Source organism: Aristolochia californica, unplaced genomic scaffold (assembly GCF_029961685.1).
Source record: "Aristolochia californica isolate CCGP_79_NKW_82.1479 unplaced genomic scaffold, dmAriCali1.0.hap1 SCAF_8, whole genome shotgun sequence".
NCBI lineage: Eukaryota > Viridiplantae > Streptophyta > Magnoliopsida > Piperales > Aristolochiaceae > Aristolochia > Aristolochia californica.
Genome location: NW_027182279.1, coordinates 37,357,978 through 37,374,115, shown reverse-complemented (window position 1 = coordinate 37,374,115; position 16,138 = coordinate 37,357,978). Strand labels below are relative to the sequence as shown.

The window sequence follows — 16,138 nt, the reverse complement described above, 5'->3', positions numbered from 1 at the left end:
TTTCAAGAGCAAAGCTGAGAACTCATTAACTTGATAACAAAAGGTAAAGAAAGTTTAGATAAAAAAATAGCTTCTCCATGATTCAAGCAATGGAGCTTGATTACAAAACCAAATAACAAGCTCAGCCTTTAGCCAAAATGTATTTTACACTCATTTATCCTCTGTATATGTCATAATCTACCCAGAAGAGATAAAATCTAGCAAAACCAAAACCTATGCAAAAGAATCAAGAGGCAAAGAGAAAAGAAATGTAACACAATCAGGGTTCGAATTCAATCGGAAGAACAGCACTTCTTGATCCTCGGCCATGGCCAAAAGAGAAGAAGTATCTCCTGCTTCTGTTACTTCCTTCACCAGAGCTACCTGTTTCTTGTATCCGGGGATTCTGCCGTAAAACTTCTTGAACAGAGAGATACAGCTGCCTATCAGCTGAAGAATCCATGGAGAAGGACCGTCTAATGGGCTGTACAGAAAATTGATCATCTTCTCCTGTCACATCAATGCACTCGTCTCCCATGCTAGATAGATGATGAAACCTCCTCTGCTTCTTTGATGGCATTTCCTGTTCCAACTTCCAAGGGGATGGATTGTGTCGAGAACCACCAGATTGAATTGACATCTCAATCGAAACAGCTCCACTCAAATCTTGACTTCTCGGGGCCTGATCAGTTCCGTCCTCACTGACTTCAATCACAAAGTGGTTGCTGAATTGATGAGGATCTTGAAATGGGATGTCGACCATACCCTGATCAAATGGTCGAACATTTGAAATACTTGATCTACAGAGAGGGCAATTAGCGTTGTTCTGAAGCCATGTATCAATACAGTCTATGTGAAAAGCATGGGAGCAACTGGGCAGCAGCCGGAGCCTTTCATCTTCTTGGAACTCATTCAAACAGACTGCACACTCACTGAAGTTTTTCTCCTTACCATCTTCCTCTCCTTTCTTGAATCGGAAAATGGGGATGGATCGGATCACGGATTCATCGAGGCCGCGGCTCTCGATCGTGGTGGCGTAGATGACTAAGGGGTCTCCATGCCTGGGTCCCCTCCTGCCTGATATCCGCCGCAAGAAGTCGTATCTGTACCAATTTAAGCAGCATTTGATGACAAAGATATAGTAGCAGATGAGCAAGAAAGCTGTGGCTATGATGCCTAGAATGGCAACAGCTAAGATGGGAAAATTTGCAGAGTGAGAAACGGAGAGAGGTCTGAACGGACTGCGATTGAAGTTCGGCGGATAATAAGGTGAAGCCGTGGGAGCATCTCCTTGTAAATAAAGACCCCTCAGATTTGATTCCATCGACCACGGAACAGCCACAGAGATGAACATAAATGAGAAAACCCGAAGAAACAGGCCGTACACAACCTCAAAGAGAGAAGAACTGAAATGAGGCTGATGAGTGGAGAAGATAGAAATGGAGCTTTGAAAAATCTACAAAATTAAAACAACCAAACAAACGTAATGGGTAAAAAGAATGAGATTGGGGTATATGTAGGAAAATGAAATGGGTGTCCCGTGTCCCAGTTTCAGAAACAAGATCAGACCCATGAACCAGAACGAAAGGAAAATGCTCTGTGAAGAACTTGTGGAAAGGGGAACTGGGTAGAAGTCAGCGGAGAAAAAATGGATACTAACCAGTCTTAGACAAAACAAGGGAGTATTCTTTATTTGAGAGCAACCCGTTCCACGTACATAATCCTTATTTTATATCCTGGTTCTAAGTTCAAGAATCCTTCGCCGACCATCAATGTGAGCTTCCTGGATTCTGAAATTAAATAAAAGGAGCTCACAAAAACGAAATGAAGTGAAGAATTCAATTCATCTTAAAAGAATTAATTCAACTTCAACTTATCCGTAGGTGTTAAGTGCATTGGAAAATAGATTCAAGTGTTAGTGGCTCTGGATGAAAAGTATGATATAAACTAGAGAACGAGTAACATTTTATAATATACTTAAATAGAATATATACTTAAATAGATAATTAACTAAAATAAATATTATTACTACACTTATAAGTGATTTAACGTGTAGTATTAAAATATATTAATATCTTAATTAATGGAAAAACTATATTATATTACTTAATGATTATAATTTATTATAAATTAATACAATAATTACTAAGGACTAGAATAAATTTTTTAAAACAAATAAATAAAAGTAAACAATAACATAAGAGAATATAATAAATAAATAAATTATTTTTTAATAACATAAGATATATTTTAACATTAAAAACCACCAATTTAATACAATAATAAAAAATTAATATAATAAATATACATATATATATATATATCAATAACATAATATATATATTTTTGTATTATTAATTAATAATATATTTTTTCAAAATTTAAAACCATTGGTTTAATTAATTATAGCAATTAGATAATTAAACCAAAATAATTTATCAAATATTTATTTTAACAATATTTTAATTATGATTATTAAATAACTAATTTAATATAATAATTATAAAATGAATATATTGAATAAATAAAAAATAATTATTTTATAAAAATATATATAAATTATTATTTTTATGACGATGGTTTATTTTTTCCTAACTTAGGAAAAATTAAACTCCATCTTCCTTACGGCACGCGTAGTCTTCCTTAGCGTCAGGAGACTATGGCCGGCCAACGGGCAATGGCGACAGAGGCAACGCTCCGACTGTACGCCGAGAGTGAGAAGAGAGGGAGGCCGAGATAGAAGAGAGGTCGAGAGGTCTGAATCAGTTTTCCCTGTTTTTTGCCTGATTCAATGAATTGACGTGATTCAAAATAAGTATAATTCATTCTACACTAAAAACTTAATCTAATGAACTACGTAATGCCGGAGTAATTCATTCCGGTTCATTTTGGACTAACCCCTTTACTATTCATTACAAAAGAAAATCGAAAACGGAATTTTTTTAAAAAAAGAGCTGATATCAATAAAAGGGATTTTCTGAGATCTGACCAGGAGAAGTCAAAAGCTGTGTGATGTAAAGAGATGCTGAGGAAGGGTAAAGCCACTGGCAGATGGCCCAGGAGCCTGACTTGTGGACAGGGCAAGAAAGATTTTGGCATTTGAAAAAGCTGCGGATCTGAGTCAAAACTTTCAGACTTGCCAAATGAATTTTATTTTGGAGAAAACCCATGAACAGAAAAGAGTTTTGAATCTTTCCAAGGGTTCCCACTGGATTTTCATAAGAGAAGGAAGATAAAGATCCCAATCCAAATTCAAAATCTTTTCGGGTATCTTCGGATATCTCTGAACAAGTTCTAAAAGCAGCCTGGTTAGAGATTTTTCCATAAAGACAGTTCTCCACTGCTCTTTTTTCAGTATACCAGTTGACCATTCAATCAGATGATGAACAAAACATGTATTAAATCTCTAGATCTTGCTCAAAAATGTTAAAGAAGATGATTAGAAGCTTGACCGAGTACCAGAGAAGAAACAAAAACAAGTCTCCCCATTTGATATGATCACAAAAAATAAAAAAACAAAAAACGTTCGACTTTTCCTCTTCGTCCCATCCTCCGCAACAAAAATTTCTTGTTCTGAAGAGTCAAAATCAGGGGGAAAGACTCTCTGCAGGTTCCTGTTTATGGTTTAAAACAAAAAAGAAACAGACGACGGAATCCGGCTTCTTTCTGGATTGATTTAGGTGACAGAGAAGCATGGAAATTCACGTGGTTGCCTTCCAAGACGACTCACTGGCAAGCTACTGCTGCTGTGTCTCGGTTTCCTACTTTCGAGCTTACTTTTTGTTGTTTATATTTGTAATTAATCTCCATTGAATGCCATTGAAACGAGACGTTACAACTGAAGAATGAAGATACGTATTGAGGGTAGTCAACTCCTTAGGAGCCAAAGCTGCACCTTTTGATTATTAATATTATTTATTCATGAACATTTATTTATGTGGATATGAAAAAAGTGAAAATGGACCACTAGGTTTAAGGGATTTTTTTTTTCTCCAATTGCTCTTAATTTGCATAGCATTGTGAGGATGGAGAGAAAAAAGGAAAAACTTATCATTTATTAAAATTATCGGAAATCCCATGAGTAATTCTAATAGGCGCTAATTTGTAACCATAATGTTGATATTCGGATGGTGGGATCTTCTTATTTAAAATCATAAACATTAGAAAAATATTGTAAAATCAAACACATAGTAAATGGATTACAAAACACATGGCAAAACATAATAGAGAAATAAATTGTTATGATCCTGGGTTAAGTACTTGGCTTTCCGCTACCAAACAGATCGATCTTTTGGTATGTATTGGTTAAGTGCGTAACATTTGGTATCAGAGCGTGCTAATGGTAGGAGTATTGTTATGATCTTGGGTTAAGTATTTGGTTTTCCGCTACCAAACAAATCGGTCTTTTGGTATGTATTGACTAGGTGTGTAACAGAAATAGAGCAGAGAAACATAAAGCTACTTCACATTTTGTTTTACCAAGAGTGTTATGGCATAGGAAGGTTGGAGGGTAGAAATTAGGACTAATTGATTTCCAAGAAGAATTTTACAACTCTTGACATCAAGAAAAAAAACAAAAGCAACCTATTTAAATTTATAAAGTATTAGAAAAAGATCACATGACCAAATACACAGAACAAATGCAACTACGGAACATCACAAAATATATCAAAATGGAGACGCAAAACTATGCAATGAACAATGGAAGAAATTAATGATCAAAAGGTAAAAAACTGAGATCAAAAGGTAAGAAGACAAACAAAAATAAGAGACAAACCATACCACAAACTTGGGAGGCCAAAGCATGCCTCTTTTAAATGTCTATTATGGCTAGTGCACATAAGGGATTTCCAAATGAGTTAATGGAAACTTTTTTCCTACTTCTACAAATCCGAAGCTACTTCAATGAGGAGAATGAGAAGATTATATATTTTTTTTAATACCATGAGCCTCTAGAAAGCATTGAAACATGAAATAAAACATCAAATTGAGAGTATAATTGAAAAACATGCATTTGTTTTAAAGAAATAAGATGCAAACACTCTTTAGCTTCAGAACCTCTAATTACATGAAATGGAGTTTTTTTTACCACAAGTAAGATATTTCTAGTTAGCACTGGATATTCATATATTCTCTTGCATGCAATTTTTTCTCTCTTAGCTAAAAACTCCTCATAATTTGAAACAAATGGCAATTTAATGAAGGAACCTACCAATAAAACTCGAATTTATCACAAAAAAAATTTATTGAACAGTACTCTTTGAATCCTTTTAGTAGATTAAATTAGCCTTGACTTTGAAGATTAATAGCATGGAAGAAACCAAAAGATTGTTAGGAAATAAATACTTTCTACCCATTGGACACAACAACCATAAGAAACAAAAAAAAATGAATAAGTTATTGAAATAGAACATGTTCCAGTCGTAGTTAATTTTCTTGAAACCTCAATTAGCCTTTAATAAATCTCTTTTAAAAATAAAAAAACTCGTCTTTTTAACTTTACGAATCTAATCCATCCATCCATGAAGAGATAAAGAGAGTTCATGTTTTCGGTTGAGAAGTTATTTGATTTTGACCTATAATTTTTTTAGATCTCATTCTTAGGAACCTCACATGAGAACATAGGAGAGGGAAATAAATTAAAAAAATTAGTGGAGTATATTATCTCTTGTCCAAACTCTTTTTCATTCTTTAGTTGTAGGCATTGATTCAAAAATCTCAGTAAGCATTCTAAAAGCCTCAGTTTTTAAAGTAGAAACTAAACTTTTTAACTTTATGGATTCGATCTATCCATCCATTAAGAGATAAAGATAGCTCATATTTTTTGGTTGGGATAGTATTTGATTTCAATCTATATCTTTTATTCAAATTTGAATTTAAGGTGATAAAATACTGAACAATTGCCTTAGTGAAACTCAACTTAGAGCTTATGAAAACGACTAACTAAATGATAGTGAAAGGAACTTTTAGAAATAGTGAAAGCACAAACTAAAATGTATTGACTACAAGAACTAACCAAAGATCTGTCTATGAAATTGAGTCTTCAACCTGAAATAAGGGAATAAATGAAAAAATCACAATCAGATAGTCACAAATTATGTCAGAAATAGTGTTGGAATATATGATGTGATTAGAGTGTCATTGATGTAATTAGTTTACGTTTTTTGTCTCTTCATCACTCCCCGTTCTTCCTCCTGTGCTCTCTCCTTCCTTCTCTTCAGAACTCATAGCTATGATTTTTTTAAATTCCAAACTTGCTATTGCTCGGTGGATGATCGACTTGCTAAGTGTACCTCTTTGGTTTATTTGTTGTCTTTGATGCAACGGCTCGGCTTCATGGTTTGTGAACCATAGATTCACAGTTTTTTGGCTTCAACAGGTTCTCCGTTGCTCATCCTTAATAGTTGAATAATAGCAGAGTTTCTCTATTCTTTTGAGAATACTTGTAGCAACCTTCTGGTACCAGCAGAATAAGGAAGAACTCGATTTGAGTTCTTGATTCATTACCATTCAGCAGCATTCAATAGCAGACCAGTATGTGTGTCCAGTATGTGAGTCGTTCAAGCTGGTCTAACTTAGAATTAGCCAACTCTCTCTTGAGTCAGGCCAACTTAGCTGTAGTTACATTTTCTCACTTCCGTTAAAAGCAGAGGCATCAGAGTGGCGCTCTTCCAGCACTAAGCATACAAAGTTTAAGGTGACTCGGTACCTCTGTGTCAACAGTAGATTACAGCATGGTGATTGTTTATTTTTTTTCTACATTGCTTTCGTAACTTGTTATGTTACTCAGTATACAGCCTAGGAGACGACATCTTCTTCGCAAGCACATCTTCTTCCACTGGCTCACCGTTGTTGTTGCTCGGAGTCAACGTTTGCGTCATTCCAGCATTGCCGTCATCGGGTGACCGGCGGTACTCGTTTCTTGCTGGTATTACCGTCGGAAGTCGTATTGCTCTACTGTTATTTATCCAACTATTGACTGCTGCAAATTCGTATCCGATTTCCATCCCGAGCCAAATCCCCGATCGTATTAACATTGCCAGCCAAATTTTTAGTTTCACAACTGTTAGGATAAATCTTTAGCAGCAGAATTTCCGTCTAAGGTGTTGTTTAGATGTCTCCAGTGATTTTTGTAGCTGTCTTCTGAGCCAATTACCAACTTTGTTTTTAGTATGCTGCTGCTTTCAGAAGATTATGATCATTGTTCTGCGGATGATATGTACAACAATGATTTCATATCAATTCCGAACGGTCAAGTTGCTGTTAACTGGCTGTTTTCGAATGAATGCTTCATTGCCAGCCAGCCAGTATCTCATCCAGCCTGGTACATTCGTCCTTCTCGAAATCTTATCAAGTCTGGTTACGGTAGTTGCCTCCTATCAACCTGATATTCGGCTGGAAGTTACCTTCCAGAGGTTGTCGACGTTTTTGATTTTCCAGGGCTGTTTAGACAACGCCATCTTAAGATCGGTATCTGTTGGAAGCAACTCAAAGAATGATAAAAGAAAGAAAAAAAACAAAAGAGACAAAAGAAAAGGAATTTCTTTAATACAATTGATTGTTATTTTTACAAAGCTTGAATACATGGGTATTTATACTACTCAAAAGATATTAATCAATAGATAAATCCTATCAGTCCAAAAGTCGCTAATCAATAGACGTATCTTATCACATAAAAAAACATTAGTCAATGGATGCATCTTATCACATCAAAAGGCATTAATCAATGGATGCATCTTATTTTCGGTTTTATTGAACAATCTGTAGTAAATTGACAATAACTTCTTCTAGAAAACATCAATTCATGAATGGTTTGATTCATTAGAACCTAGACATGTATAGATTTCCAATGACATATTATTTATACCATTTAAATGAGAATAGACCCTTCAAATATTTCTTTGATTCCAGTCAAGTTTAATATCCAACACCCCCTCTTAAACTTGATATCTTTGCAACACCGATAAACATTCTCAACTTCTAAAAACTTTCATATTTGAGAGGCGTTGTGAAAATGTCAATAACTTGATCATGTGACTTCACATATTCCATCTCAACTTCCATTTTTTCAACACACTCTCGGATAAAATAATATTTTGTATCAATATGCTTGGATCGATCAAGAAACACTAGATTCTTTGCTAGAGCAAATGCCAATTTGTTGTGTATCATAATTTTGGTTGTTTCACTTTGTTCTAAATTGAACTCTTTTAATATTTTTCTTAACCAAATTGCATGATAAGCAGAAGAAATTGCAGCAATATACTCAAATTCACATGTTTAGAGAGTGAATATGGGTTGCTTCTTGGAACACCAAGAAATTGTACTATTTTCCAAAAAGAAGACAAACCCAATAGTATTTTCTATCATCAATATCTCCAACATATTCCATCTCAACTTCCTTTTTTTCAACACACTCTCGGATGAAATAATATTTTGTATCAATATGCTTGGATCGATCATGAAATACTAGATTCTTTGCTAGAGCAAATGCCAATTTGTTGTGTATCATAATTTTGGTTGTTTCACTTTGTTCTAAATTGAACTCTTTTAATAGTTTTCTTAACCAAAATGCATGACAAGCAGAAGAAATTGCAGCAATATACTCAAATTCACATGTTTAGAGAGTGAATATGGGTTGCTTCTTGGAACACCAAGAAATTGCACTATTTTCCAAAAAGAAGACAAACCCAATAGTGTTTTTTCTATCATCAATATCTCCAACATAGTCACTATCACAATACCCTCTCAACTTGAATTCATTTCAAGATGAATAGAAAATTCCATAGTCAAAAGTACCTTTGAGATAACGAAGAATCCTTCTAGTTGATTTCATGTGCGTTTCAGAAGTATTTTCCATGAATCGACTCATAATTCCAACTGAAAATAAAATATCAAGCTTGATACAAGTCAAGTACCTCAAACTTCCCACAAGGCTTTTGAATAAAGTTTGGTCTACTCTTGCTCCATCGCTCATTTTATAAAGTTTCATGCCACATTCTATGGGGGTATTAGTGGGGTTACAATTCGCCATGTTGAATTTCTTGATCACTTCCTTTGCATAAGCCTCTAGAGAGATGAAAATTTCATCCTCCATTTGCTTTACTTCAATTCCCAAGTAGTAAGACATGAGGCCCATGTCACTCAGTTCAAATTCTTGAGTCATAGTCTTCTCGAAGTCTTCAAACATTTTTGGATTACTTCCTATAAAAATAAGATCATCCACATACACACAAACAAAAAATAATCCTCCATTTTCTTGTTTTACATAAAGTGCATATTCATGTATACACCTAGTAAAACCATTCTCTTGGAAATACTTATCGAGATGGTTGTACCAAGCTCTTGGCGCTTGCTTGAGTCCTTACAAAGCCTTCTTCAATTTTAGCATTTTGTCCTTTAACAACATATCCTAATGGTTGTTCAACATAGACCTCCTCTTTTAGACAACCATTCAGAAAAGCGGACTTTACATCCATTTGATGAATTTCCAATGATTTTGAGCTGCAAGAGAAAATAAGCAATCGGATCGTCTCTAGGCGAGCAACAGGAGCAAACACTTCTTCATAGTCGATACCTTGTTTTTGCTTGTACCCCTTAGCAACTAACACCGTTTTGTATTTCTCTACCTTCCTCTTGGAATTCTTCTTAGTATTGAATACCCATTTAACTCCAATAGCCTGATGACCACTTGGAAGAGAAACAAGTTTCCACGTGTCATTCTTTTCAATCGCTTGAATTTCTTCATTCATGGCATGTGTCTACCTTTTCTCTTTTACAGCTTCTTCAAAACTCAAAGGTACATCATTAGAGAAAAAAAAAAGTTTTCATCTTCTAACCTTTCAGTTTCATTGTAGATGTCTTCAAGGTTCCAATATCTTTGAGGTCCTTCACTTGAGCAAGATGAAGGTGAAGAAAATGACGAGGATGCTTGAGATAATATATTTGGTGAAGTTGGAGGAGTAATTTCACTTTGAGTTTGTTGCACTGCAAACTCTTCTTCTTCAAAGTATGAAAGAAAATCATATACTCCTTCCTCATTATCAGTCCAATCCCATGAAGCATTTTCTTCAAATTCAACATTTCTACTTTCTAAAATTTTATTATTGCTAGGATTGAAAACCTAGTAGCCTTTTAAATTTTCATCATATCCAATGAACACAAACTTCTTGCTTCAATCATCGAGCTTAGATCTCTCTTGTTCTGGAACATGAACATAGGTTACTAGTCTGAAAACTCGCAAGTGTGACACACTTGGCTTCCGTCTACTTCATATTTCTTGCGGTGTTACATTCTTTAAGCTTTTTGTTGGTGATCGATTTAAGAGATAGACTGCACAAGCAACACCTTCTGCCCAAAATTCTTTTGGCATCATTTTGCTCTTCAACATTGTTCTAGCCATGTTGAGGATTGTTCTATTCTTCCTCTCTGAAACTCCATTTTGTTGTGGCGATTTAGGAACTGTTAAAGGGCGACGAATTCCATGTCTTTCACAAAATTCTTGAATTCATTGGAAGTGAATTCTCCCCCTCGAGCGGTTTTTAGTGCTTTAATCTCATAACCATTTTCTTTCTCAACTAGAGCTTTAAACTTTTTGAATTCCTCAAAAGCCTCACTCTTGTACTTCAAAAAATTTATCCATGTTTTTCTAAAAACAGTCATCAATAAAAAGGATAAATTAAGAGTTTTTTACCAAGAAATTGAGGCTTGATAGGACCGCATACATCAGCATGGATTAGTTCAAGTAGTCGTGGCTCTTCTAGTGGATTGTTTCAAAAAATTCTTTCTTGAATGCTTGCCAAGTAAGCACGCTTCACATACTTGATTGGAAAGATTTACTTTTGGAATGCCCTTCACCATATTCTTTTCTTCCAAGTTTCTAAGTCTTTCAAAGTTTAGATGACCAAATCTCATGTGCCAAATCTATAATGGATCTTTCACACAAGCTTTTAAACTCATTGCTCCAATGTTCTTCATATCAAGCATAAATATTCGATTATTTGTCATTGTGACCTTAGCAATAAGATTGTCATAATGATCTCTAAGCCAAAGAAAGCGATCTTCCATGGTGATTTTGTAGCCACTCTCCAAAAATTGCCCAATACTCAAAATATTACTTTTCATCTTGGGAATGTAATAAACATTATGAAAAATTTTGTGGCCACCACCTTTCATTTGAAATAAGACTATACCTTTGCCTTTAATACCCACCTTTGTATCGTCACCAAAACGTACATGGTCCATTACGTTATTGACAAGTTCCACAAATTTGCTTCTATCACCTGTCATGTGGTTACTAGCGCCATTATCAAAGTACCATGAACTATTTTCTCCCACAAGTTCATCCTTTAGTGAAAGGAATAATGTAGGCTCCTCAACTTCTTCCTTGTACTCAATCAATTTTGACTCTTCATCTACTTTCTTGAATTGACACTCCCATATGTTCATATTTCCCAGTAAGAATAACATTCAATTTTGGATTTTTCAATTCTTACCTCATTATTTCTCCAGTAGTTGCCTCCATTGTTACCTCTTCCTCTTCCTCTTCCACGACTTCTTTGAGAAGTCTAGTTTCTACTCTCAAAAATAAAATTTTGCTCATCATTACCTCTTCTTTGACTACGTCCACGACCTCTAACAAGTCCTTGATCTCTTCCACCTCTCAAAGTGCTTTCACTTTTAGATATGAGAGATAACTTTGCTTGCAAGGCTTGCTCAACTTGCTCTTGTTTGCCTCGATTCATTCTCTCCTCATGGGCTCGTAATGACCCATTTTTCACTGTAAAATAGAATTAGGATGGTTTCGTGGCCCGTCTTAAAGCCTAACTAGTGGCTAAATGCTATACTCAGTGTTATGGTATTGATTATGAGAAAAAAATTTCTCTCATCACCAAGCTCAACTCTGTACATCTATTATTATTTCTTGTTGGTAACTCTCGTTGGCTTATTTTTCAGCTAGATGTGAAGAATGCCTTCCTCGATGGTGATATTAAGGAGGAAATTTATATGCAATAACCACTTGGATATGTGGTTGAGGGGGAGTCTATATGCCTCCTAAAAAATTAATTATATGGTCTGAAGCAATCTCCATGTACATGGTTTGACAAGTTTAGTCAAGTAATGCTACGATTCGGGTTCACACGGCATTGTGTGGACCGTTCTGTATTTTTCAAGCATACCGAGAAAGGTGTGGTACAACTTGTTGTGTAAGTAGATGATATTATTTTGACATGAAGTGTTATTGATAGCATCTGCCAATTCAAACAGAATATATGCAATGAATTCAAGACAAAAGACTTGGGACTCCTTTAGTACTTTCTTGGTATTGAGGTTCTTCAGTCTAAGGATGGTATCATTTTTTCACAAAAAAAAAAACTATGTTCTTGAATTGATTAAAGAAATAGGAATGATGGGATGTCTCTCTACTGACAGCCGTATGGAGACAAATACTAAATTGTGTGTTGGCTTGGGATATGAAGTTGATGTGGGCAAGTACCAAAGACTAGTTGGGATGCTTGTTTATTTCATTGTGACTAGATCAAATATTTCTTTTGTAGTCAATGTGGTTAGTCAATATATGCATAAACATCATATGTCTCCATGACAGGCATTGGAGAGGATTCTTAAGTACTTGAAAAAGGCACCAGGACAAGGGCTTCTACATAAGTGTCATGGTTATTTCAAGGTTGAAAGTTCTACCAAAGCAGATTGGGTTGGATCATCAGATGGTAGAAAATCTACTTCAGGATATTGTATTCTAGTTGGAGTCAATGTTGTTAGATGGAGAAGAAAAAAATGTGGTTGCAAGGTCCAGTGCAGAAGCAAAATACATAGCCATAGAACGTGCAGTAGTGAGCTTCTATGGATTAAATCTCTTCTAGCAGAGTTGGGATTCGACAAAGAAGGCATGATGGATCTTTATTGTGACAATCAAATTGCGATCCACATTGCCTCCAACCCAGTCTTCCATGAGAGAACTAAGCATATCGAGGTGGATTGTCATTTTGTGAGAGAAAAGTTGCAAGCAAGGATTATAAATCTTAAACATATCTCAACTCATAGACAACTTGCAAATATTTTCACAAAGTCAATTAACTCCAAGGCATTGCATGTACCAAGTTGGGGATATACGGTGTCTTTTCACCACTTGTTGGAGGGGGAGTGTTAGAAGATATAAGAAAGCTTGGGTCTTATTGTTGTAATCATCTTATGTTTTTTTTCTCTTCCTGACTCCTACTAGGATGAAGGGTTTACTAGTAATATTGAAACTTTTATCCTCAATAAATAAAGCTTAAAGGGGAGGGTTTGGAGAAGCTCCATAACCGTAATTCTCACCCCGACTCTTCTCTCTCTCAGCTGTCCTTTCTCCTTCCTTCCTTCTTTTATCCCCTCCTCATCCTTTCGTCTCCTCTTCATTCTCTCAACCTTGAAAACCTATTAGTAATGGATTTTTAAAAACAACAAATCATTGCCAGTGGTTGATTGATCAATCAAGATTCTCTTTGGCTATGTAGAATAAGTATGATTGATCAATATATTTTCATTTGATCAATCATGCTTTAGGCCCCTTACTAAAAATGGTGGGATGATTGATTATTTCATATAAATTTAGTTTGCCTGGATTGCTATGATCAATCATGCATTATATCATGAAATGGTCATGTCCTGGATGATCAATCAATCAACTATGTTTGATCGATCATGCTTTTATATTTCTGGTCTATATAGTTCGGGATGATTGATCACAATTAGTAACTGATCAATCTTAACAATGTCACATTAAAAAAGTATATTTGATAAAGCATGGGGATTTCTCTCTAAGGGTTTTAACATGTTTCTAAGTGATGTTGTGGATATCACTCTCTAGAAAGATCACATTGAGAAATGGTTTATTGAGATAGAAAGTAGAATCATATAGATTTATTTTCATATATAATTCTCAATATAAATTCTCACTCATAATAGTACAAACCGTTTAGAAAGTTGAAACTTGTTGCTGCTTGACCTTTGCTGCTTCATATGTCAATTTATCTTTCTTAAAAAAATTAATTTTAACAATTATTTTTAATTTGGAAACTAGACTCAGAGATCTCTCCAAAGGTATATATTTTTCTATATGAAACAAACGATAAGAAAGTGAAACATCCAATGAAGAACAGGAATTGGAAAAGAAAAACTAAAGGAAAAAATGAGAAACTTATCTCTTTTTTTTTCTTTTTTTTTCTTCTTCTTCTTCCTCCCTTTCTTCACCATCTTCCTCTCCTTTTCAACCTCAGATCTTTGCCCACTCTGATACCATATTAATTTCTAGGGAACACACATAAATATAAGATATCTCATGGGAAGGAGAGAAGAGTGAAACTCTAGCTCTTGGGAGAGAGGAGAGTAGAAACAATGGGAAGGAGAAGAGGAAAAGAGAGAGGTGTAAGGATGAATTTGAGCCAAGAGCAAGAGACTTGAATAATCTGTTGCATGCCTTTAGGCTATATTTATAGTTGTGTGAAGGTGTTTATAATAACTACTTTGCCCTTTACATGCTTCGAAAGGAAAAAAAAATATAAGAGGACATACACCAGCTTGCATAATTACAATTTTATGCCATCTCTATAAAATTTCTCCTTATTTACTAGTCGTGGCATCCATATACATGTAGGTCTCTTAAAAAATATTAAGTGATAAACCCCCTTGCGAGGTTTTGAAACTAGAATGGACCCCTCGGCAGACTATCACACGCAACCTATGTCAAAAAAAAAAAAAAAAAAAAAAAAAAAAAGTTGTTGGGCACTTTCAAAAAAAAATGTCTCACGAGAAGGGACCCCTACTTTGTGGCATGCTACCTTGGCATAAAATCAAGCCTTCATAGTGTTTGCAGTGATTCACCTATACCCACCCTACAAGGCATTCCCAATAGCTTGCATGGAATTTTTTTTTAATTCAGTATTATTGTGGCTCTCATTCTCTAGGCTCTAACAAGGACCACATATTCGTCCATTTAAATGAGTCCACAATTTCATACTTCCAAATGAGGTTAGATGACTAAGACCTCTTACCCAAATCCCACTTCAATTCTTAATTCCAGGCCCAGCGATCCTTCAACACATAGCATTTAGCAGATACTCACAAAGATAATTTCAGATATTCTCTAAGGACAAATCTTGTAACTTCCCACATGAACAACTGGCATGTGGAAATAGGTTTACATAGCATTCAAAAATGAGGTAAAGTCTATGTTAGGTAACCTAAAATAATTTATAATGAAAAAAAATCAACATATAATTCTACATTCAATTCCATTCATGAATGATTGAGATGGTAAAATGAATAACCTCTACACCCTCATAGTTTATTCACTACAAATTGACAATAGTACAATCATGTATTTCTTTCACCTTTCGAAGGTATACTGAAACAAGCATAAATTCTATAATAACACCCACAACAATTTCCATTCAATGGAAATTTCAGCATCATATCAACACAAACCCCAATCATTGCATGTATAATTTTTTAGCACTCCTCTTATTATCATGGAGATGAAAAATTAAAGGCTATCACCAATCCTCACTGTCATAGAAAATATATTCACTTTTCAGGTTTAATCCTATATGCTTATTAATTATCCACAACCATGTAATAATACTCTTTTATTTCAAAAATGAGTTCCATTTGGATAGAACCAACAAGAACAGTATCTAATTATATTTTTTGCATCATATATGCTAAAAGTATAAGATCTAAAATTATAACCCCCTTGTTGAAGTATGTTATAACTTTCATGCTATATTCAATCCAGAAAATTTGTCCAAATGTAGGGTAACAATGAATGACAATAATTTTATCTCTATAGACAAACTCCTTCCATTACCTCTTTGGAATTTGTTGATTTTCAAGACTCCATGGATTTAGCTCATGGGGAAAAAAATAGAGGGACTCATTGGGAAAGAACAGAGGTTATGGACTTGTATCCTAACACTCCCCTTGAACCTCAATTTATAGATTGATAAAATTATAATATTACAATTATGCCCATAAAGCTTAAACAAATTACATCAATGCCATCTCTATGAGATGACTCTTTATTTACCATCTTGCCATCACTGTGTGGGCCGTCTGCTTGGTTTGTGGGCTTTGAGACCTCTTCCTCACATTTGGACTTGCA

The 16,138-nt window shown here is 34.8% G+C and overlaps 1 protein-coding gene across 1 annotated transcript; it reads right to left on the bottom strand.

Annotated features, from left to right (window-relative positions):
• Positions 1–259: 259 nt before the first annotated feature.
• Positions 260–3,350, bottom strand: LOC137938450 (RING-H2 finger protein ATL16-like). The gene is made up of 5 exons (XM_068783410.1): positions 2,969–3,350; positions 2,611–2,751; positions 1,684–1,769; positions 1,549–1,602; positions 260–1,435 (listed from the first exon to the last, which is right to left on the bottom strand). Exons 1-5 carry the CDS (start codon positions 3,348–3,350, stop codon positions 260–262), a joined length of 1,839 nt encoding a protein of 612 aa, XP_068639511.1.
• Between the last annotated feature and the right edge of the window lie 12,788 nt (positions 3,351–16,138).